Genomic DNA, 7,828 nt, shown 5'->3' on the forward strand with positions numbered 1-7,828 from the left:
TAGAGGGGACGTTTTGTTGAAATGGACAAGCTTTCCTCTTTCTTTGATTACGATGACCTAATTTTTCTGTATACCCTCTTCATAAGTTTGCCTTAGAAAAAAAAGACTTCAGTAAGTGGTAGTGAGATATTGCCTATCCTCCGAGGCTATGCAACCGTAAGCTAAATAATATCTCCTTTCTTTATCGATGTGTCTGTTATTGGTCGGGCCCTAACCTTCTCATGCTGACTTGGCTAGCACAGGATAAATATTTCTCTAGCCAATTGTTTACGATGGGTTGGCTCCACAGGGTGGCTTTACAACGGAAGATGTTTATCTTATCGATAAGGTCATGAAGTGAGGAGGCCAACACCACAAGGCATTATTCTTGGACAAATGGGAGCATGCAAGCAGACGCATCCTTTGGAGCCCAACTTTTTACCCTTTTTGTTTTCTGCATTTGTTGGTTTTTCTTTTCCGCATTAAAACAAATACATTACGACCACCTCGAGTGGCCTCGCCGTGGCCGCTAATCTTCTTCTCCCTCCCATAATAATTTGTATCCTTAAGATTTAATGAAACTTGGGATTTCATGAGCGTTTTATATTAGATTGACATATCATCCGATATTTGTGGAGGATATCGGACGGTGGAGTTTAGTTTAGAGGCTGACGCTATAATTTTCTGGTTATTCTAAAATAAGCCCAACGGAGACGATTCATAGTCGGGTCTCTCTCGATTAGGGTTGGGGTTTCTCTCATCCCCCTATGAGGGAGAAAGACCCATGAGCGCGCTCTCGATCGCTCCGTCCATGGCCGGCGCGGCCGCGCCGTCTGCGGACCCTGACTACCCCGCCGCCGCGTGGTACGGCAACATCCAGTACCTCCTCAACATCTCCGCCGCCGGCGCCGCCTCCTGCCTCCTCCTTTTCATCCTCGTCAAGCTCCGGTCCGACCACCGCCGCTTCCCCGGCCCATCCGCCCTTGCCGCTAAGCTCCTCGCCGTCTACCACGCCACCCCCGCCCAGATCGCCCTACACTGCGGCGCTGACGCCGCCCAGTTCCTCCTCATCGAGCGCGCTAGCTTCTTCGTCCTCCTCGCCGTCGCCCTCCTCGCCCTCATCGCTGCCCTGCCCCTCAATCTCTGTGCCGGCTCCGTCCTCCTCGCGGATCCCTTCGCCCGCACCACCATCTCCCACCTCCGCCCTGGCTCCCCACTCATCTGGCTCCACCTCCTCCTCGTTGCCCTCGTCGTCGCCGTCGCCCATCTCGGCATAACTCGGATGGAAGACGACCTCCGGATTACCCGATTCCGCGACGGCAACGGCAATCCCAGTGACCCCAATTCGAGCTCCATCTCCATCTTCACCATCATGGTGCAGGGCATCCCCAAAGCCCTAGCCGCCGACAAGGCCCCGCTCGAGGAGTACCTTCAGCATCGATATCCTGGAAAGGTCTACCGCGTTGTCGTGCCCTTTGATCTATGCACCCTGGAGTACCTCGCCTCGAAGTGGACCAAGGTCCAGAACGACATCTCTTGGCTCGAAGCTCGCCTGAACGCCCGATCCCTATCGAACGATGGTGACGAAGGCATCCAGATTGATGAGCATCTGTGGTTGAGGAAGGCCAAAGAATTCTGGGCGATGGTCGCTGCGAAATTGGGCTTCACCGAGGAAGAAAGGCTGAGAAAGCTGCAGAATTTGAGGTTGGTACTGCAAAGCAAACTTTTGGACTACCAGGATGGACGGGCGCCTGGCGCCGGAATTGCATTCGTGGTCTTTAAAGACGTTTACACTGCCAACAAGGCCGTGAGGGATTTCAGGTCGGAGAGGAAGAAGAGGCCCATCGGGCAGTTCTTCCCTCTGATGGAGCTCCAGCTCGAGCGGAGCCGGTGGAGGGTTGAGAGGGCCCCGCCGGCCGAAGACATCTACTGGAACCACTTGGGCTTGAGCAAGCTTTCATTGAGATTGCGGAAGATCGCTGTGAACACTTGCCTCCTCCTGATGCTTCTGTTTTGCAGTTCACCTCTTGCAATCATCAGCGCAATGAAGAGTGCTGCAAGGATAATTAATGCAGAGGCCGTCGATCATGCTCAGTCATGGTTAACTTGGCTTGAGGGCTCGAGCTGGTTCGGGGCTCTCGTTCTCCAGTTCTTGCCTAATGTCCTCATATTCGTGAGCATGTACATAATCATCCCGTCTGCACTGTCCTATCTTTCCAAGTTCGAGTGTCATCTCACTGTTTCTGGGGAGCAGAGAGCTGCATTGCTAAAGATGGTTTGCTTCTTCTTGGTGAATCTCATTCTCTTGCGTGCAATGGTGGAGTCATCACTTGAGAGTGCGATACTTCGAATGGGGAGGTGTTACATGGATGGGGAAGATTGCAAACAAATCGAACAGTATATGAGTGCTTCATTCCTGTCAAGGTCCTGTCTCTCCACCCTTGCGTTTCTCATCACGAGCACCTTTCTTGGGATATCCTTTGATTTGTTGGCTCCAATGCCTTGGATAAAGAACATTCTGAAGAAATTCCGGAAGAATGACATGCTTCAACTAGTTCCGGAACAAAATGTGGACTACTCAGTAGAGCAGAACAATGAAGAAAGCAATTTGCGGATGCCTCTCGTTTCTGATAGAGTTGATAGTTTGGATTTGAATGGTGCCGAAGTACAAGATCTTTCAGTGTATCCTATAGACAGGAGCTTCCACACCCCAAAGCAGACATTTGACTTTGCACAGTACTATGCTTTTAATCTCACAATTTTTGCGCTCACCATGATCTATTCCTTGTTTGCTCCGCTCGTGGTTCCTGTAGGTGCCATCTACTTTGGCTACCGATACATAGTGGACAAGTATAACTTCTTGTTTGTGTACAGAGTTCAGGGATTCCCAGCTGGTAACGACGGGAAACTGATGGACAGGGTCTTATGCATTATGCATTTTTGTGTAGTCTTGTTTCTTCTGTCCATGTTGTTTTTCTTCTCAATCCGTGGTGACTCCACAAAGCTGCAGGCCATCTTTACTCTAGGATTGGTGTTGTTCTACAAAATGCTCCCCTCGAGAACCGATAGTTTTCAGCCATCTTTGTTGGAAGGAATTCAGACCGCCGGTAGCTTTGTGGATGGACCAACTGACTATGAGGTTTTCTCCAACATTGACATCGATTGGGATATCTATCAATGATCATAAGTTTGAGTTCCATACTACTTTGTGCTGTCAATGCTGCTTTGCAACAGGCCTTGGATAATGTATAGATGCTTGTGTTGTGTGGTTCATCCTAATATCATTGCGTGTGTCATGAGCTTCCTTTTATTTATTTGTTTTATAGAATCCATGTGTATTTTTTTTTGTTGGCTCGGCCTGTGTTAGGGTAAAGTTCGAAATTTGATGCCTTCTCAACCTAACTCTAATGGTCATGAGGAGTTGTATGACAAGTTCAAAATCTGTGGTGAAACGGTGATTGCATTTATGGATTCATGTGGCTACTTCTTGTATGAGAACAGTGAGTGAGACCACAACATTCAGCCAACTACAAGTGTCTCTGCTGTGGTCCAAAGTATGTGGTAGCATGTTAGAATGAAAGGAGAAGAAATAGAAATTTTATTTTATTGATTGTATCACCTCGTTTATAAGATAAAAAAATATATTTAAATTAATTTTATAAATTGATGACGATATTGTAGGAATCAGGAAAAAATATACAAGGAATGTCAAAGAAAAAAACAATCTAATATAGAGCTTGGGATAATTATAACCAATTAACAATGAGAAATGAATAGAATCTAATGGATAATTGATCATGATTTATTCATATATCTTTTCATGTTAAAATTATGCATCTGAAATAGTTGTCTCCATAAAAAAGAGTCTCATCTTGGTACGTTGAATCTTTTAATTTGATCCATATACTTATAAAAAGAATATTGTAAGTATGACTCTACCTCATATTGTTTGTCTTACTTAATCCATCTAATCAAGATAGTCTCAAGAATTCTTGAGTTGGATGAATAAGGTTTTGAGCCGACGATGGTGAAGGTACCTCAAGTAATGCTTGAGTTTGAGCTGCACAAGTTTCATCTACTAGACTATGAATAACTACTAGTGGTGGAGTGGGGGTTAGGATTAACAGGATGAATGCATGCCGGATTTGATGAGCTAGATGGCAAAATTGTGATAGATAGGAAATAATTGTTTGAACTATCTCAACGTAGGTTTATATTTGCTATATTAGGGTGTGGAAGGTCTCTATAGGAATTTATCGTGGTTGTCAGTGCTGTTAGAGATGGTAGGGCTAACCAATGCCCCCAACATTCCTTCCAACAAAAGATATTCTCGAATTTTAAATTATTGAGATCTTGGAAAATAGATTTGGATTAACCAATGCCCCCAACATTCTCGAATTTTAAATTATTGAGATCGGCAAATTTGGTTACGAAGCATTCGAGGCCATGAACTATTGTGATTTGAGAGGTTTATATTTTTTGAAGCTATCAATAGTTAGAATTGCTATCGATTGGAATTATCATCGGTTGATATCGGATTGTTCTACCTATTTAGCTTGAATATATGTCGATCAATAGTTCTATCACATAATGAGGAGACCTTGTTGAGCAAATGACAATAATAATAGTATGAAGTGCTAACGGATAAGCCATATAAGATGCTACGTCACTCTAACCCTAACACTATATGAAAGAGAATTCATATATACCTTGATATGTCTAATATATTTTTCATGATTTCTATCAGGATTTGATATCTCTTTATTCCTTAGTTTAGTTTATAGGATTAATTTGATTATCTTTAACACTATAAATAGGATTATGATATACATAAAATATATAATCAATAAAAAAAAAAAAATTTCTTCTCCTTTCATTCTAACATGGCATCAAGCCAGCCCTTCACCAATATCTCCCTCCCTTCGTGAATGAAGACGACGGTCGGTGACTTTCCTCCATTTTTACAGAGATTTTGTTTTGATGCACTCATTTATGGCAAGTTGTTGTGCCAATTATGTTTCGATCAACAATGACTTGTCATGATACTTTGAGTTTGTCCTATGACGTGAAACTTTCTCTCAATACTCGGTGAGATGTTGAGATCAAAGAATGGACTCCCATTTGATACACAGATCTTGTGACGCGTATAAATATTTTACTTTGATGTTATCAGGGCATATATTACTTTGTGGTATACGTTTTGAACAACAAAAGCTACATTGTTCCATTATGCATATCCAATCTACACACAAATATATTTATTCTTTGCAACTTATTTTAGAGATGTTTGGAAGTATCACTTGTTGGAATCTTCTAAGCAAACATGCTGCACTTAAATGCTTCTTCCTTCGAGAAACTCGTTTCAACACGATGAAATGTCTTTCCTCGAGCGACTCCTCCCCAAGTCAACATGGGCGCGTATATGACTTTGACGTACACATCATGCGTTGTATATAGCCAGCCAACCCGGTTCTCACCGCTACCTGTTGTGTGTCGGTGCCGCGTCTCGTGCAGCCAAACTAGATCCGATGGCGACTCCCCCCTCCAAGGGCATCACCGTTCCCGCCTCTCTCCTCATCCTCACCGCCGCCGCCGCCTTCCTCCTCTTTCTCCTCCTCCCCTCCCTCTCCCCTTCTTCCTCCAATGCTCCCTCCCTCTCTTGCCCCACCACCGCCGCCGCCGTCGCAGCGACCACAAGGCCTCCAGATCCAATCTCCCCCACGCCCGACGACATCGCCTGGCTCAAATCTCAACTCGCCCGCAACTCCATCCAAGAACCCCCGTCCTCCCCCGCCGCCTGGCACTCTCTCCGCAAAGGCATCAACCCCCGCACCCGCGCCCAGCAGCTCGAAGACCTACGCCGGTGGATTCCTCTCCCCGTCGCTCGATCCTACCCCTCACTTTGATTCCAGTCGTTTTTGGAATGTCTGATCTTCATTGGTTTTGTGCAGGTTCAAGGGCGTCTCTCACTACGAGGGCGACGATGCCGGCAACCACACGGCCCTCCCATGCCCTGGGGAGCTTCTGGTGGAGGAGCACCACAGTAATTACGGCGAGCCGTGGGCCGGCGGCCGCGACGTCTTCGAGTTCCTCGCTGCCGCCGCCTGGCTCGCGCCCGCCGACCATGTGCTCGAGATCGGGTGCGGCACGCTCCGGGTCGGCCTCCACTTCATCCGGTACCTCGACGCGGCCAGGTTCCACTGCCTCGAGCGAGACGAGCTCTCCCTCATGGCCGCGCTCCGCTACGAGCTCCCTTCCCAGGGCCTCCTCCACAAGCGGCCTCTCATTCTCCGAGGGGAGGACATGGAGTTCGATCGATTCGGATCCGATGTTGTCTACGATCTCATATATGCAAGCGCGGTGTTCCTCCACATGCCCGACGCGCTGGTCTGGGAGGGGCTGGAGAGGTTGTCGGGGAAGCTGAAGCCAGAGAAAGGTCGAATCTTTGTGTCTCACAACATCAAGTTCTGTTCACGACTGGGCGGCGACGTGTGCACCGAGAGGCTCTCGAAGTTGGGGTTGGAGTATGTAAGGAAGCACACGCACGACAGCTTGCTGTTCAGCCATTACGAGATCTGGTTCGAGTTCAGAAAGATGGCTTAGTGTGCGTCCATGGTTGCTGGATTTTGGGGCATCGGTTGTACGCCAGGCAGAACAGGCATTGATATGCATCGAGATCAAGGCACTGACTGAAACATGAGGAAGGCGATGGAGTGGCTCACGTCTTTCTCCTTGTCGCAAGTGCAAAACCCCCCGGTGAGGCTGTTTGGATCTTCAAGCCGCGGCAAGTAGGAATAGTGTTGTATTTTTTTTACTGGCTCGGAAGAATTCTTTAGAATGCATAGTGTTAATTGTTTCGCTGCTCCATATTTTGCTCACACTGTTTCAGTAGGCTTTGATTGATGATGCGTGCAGCTAAATATTAGGGCTTCTTCGTTCACCACGAAGGCCACGGAAACCATCAGCAACATCGAGGCTTATTATCGAGCATTATAGCTATAGAAGAAAATTTCTTCAAGATTTTGCAATCTTGCATCTTTCTTATCTGATCATATGCCGCATCGAGCCTTCTTGCATGGCCAAGGAGACATCTCTAGTAATGCTTTCGCTGCATCTAGCGGAACTACTTCTCTCGCTCAACACGATAACGCACAGGCTATCTGCCGCCATCACCCCGCTGAAGTTGTAATCTCAGGATCCCAAGCAGATATTAAAGCGAACACCTTACAGGCATCGACTTCTTATAAATGTAATCTCAGGATCCCAATAGCAGACATTAAAGCGAACGCCTCATAGGCATCGACTTGGTGTTTTGTGGAACGGAAAGGAACTACTCGATTGCATCGTTGGCCCTCCCATCCATTGCACACCATCCACCCAAGACCCCACATTCCTTGATGGCGTGGCATCAGAGATGGCTCGAGCATACTCATGTTTGCACTTCCTCCTCGAGAAAGCCCTCTCGAAGAGCGACGCAGTGGGCAGGTTTGGCGTGCGTCAAGGATGCCATGTTTGCACAAGCTGTGTTTCCCTAAAGAGCTCCAGTGCTTTCCGTATCCTTCCACTTCTGCGAGCAACGATGATACGGCACCCCAATTTGATGTGTCACCTTCCCCAAACTTTCGGCCCGGAAAGCGAAGCCTAAAAGAGCTCGGCCAATTGCCGCCTGAGCATTCTTGAAGGAAATTGTTCGACGGTGGGTGGAAGCGCAGTAGATGATGGAGCTGTGCGGGAAGATAGGACGGCGAGGAACGATGTTCCCAACCCATCCGTCATCCACATTGGTTCGAGTTCAAACCTCCTGAACGAGAGAGACTTCGTATATATATGCATGTGAGATGATAATTAA

At 47.1% G+C, this 7,828-nt stretch overlaps 2 protein-coding genes across 2 annotated transcripts; both read left to right on the forward strand.

Annotated features, from left to right (window-relative positions):
- Positions 1–674: 674 nt before the first annotated feature.
- LOC135610354 (CSC1-like protein At4g35870) lies at positions 675–3,325 on the forward strand. Its single transcript, XM_065104758.1, has one exon. The coding sequence runs from the start codon at positions 764–766 to the stop codon at positions 3,158–3,160; it is 2,397 nt and encodes a 798-aa protein (XP_064960830.1). The 5' UTR covers positions 675–763; the 3' UTR covers positions 3,161–3,325.
- Positions 3,326–5,413: 2,088 nt separating this feature from the next.
- Positions 5,414–6,857, forward strand: LOC103994186 (uncharacterized). Its single transcript, XM_009414548.3, has 2 exons — positions 5,414–5,842; positions 5,931–6,857. Exons 1-2 carry the CDS (start codon positions 5,508–5,510, stop codon positions 6,580–6,582), a joined length of 987 nt encoding a protein of 328 aa, XP_009412823.2. The 5' UTR covers positions 5,414–5,507; the 3' UTR covers positions 6,583–6,857.
- Positions 6,858–7,828: the final 971 nt, after the last annotated feature.

Source organism: Musa acuminata, chromosome BXJ2-4 (genome assembly GCF_036884655.1).
Source record: "Musa acuminata AAA Group cultivar baxijiao chromosome BXJ2-4, Cavendish_Baxijiao_AAA, whole genome shotgun sequence".
Taxonomy (NCBI): Eukaryota; Viridiplantae; Streptophyta; class Magnoliopsida; order Zingiberales; family Musaceae; genus Musa; species Musa acuminata.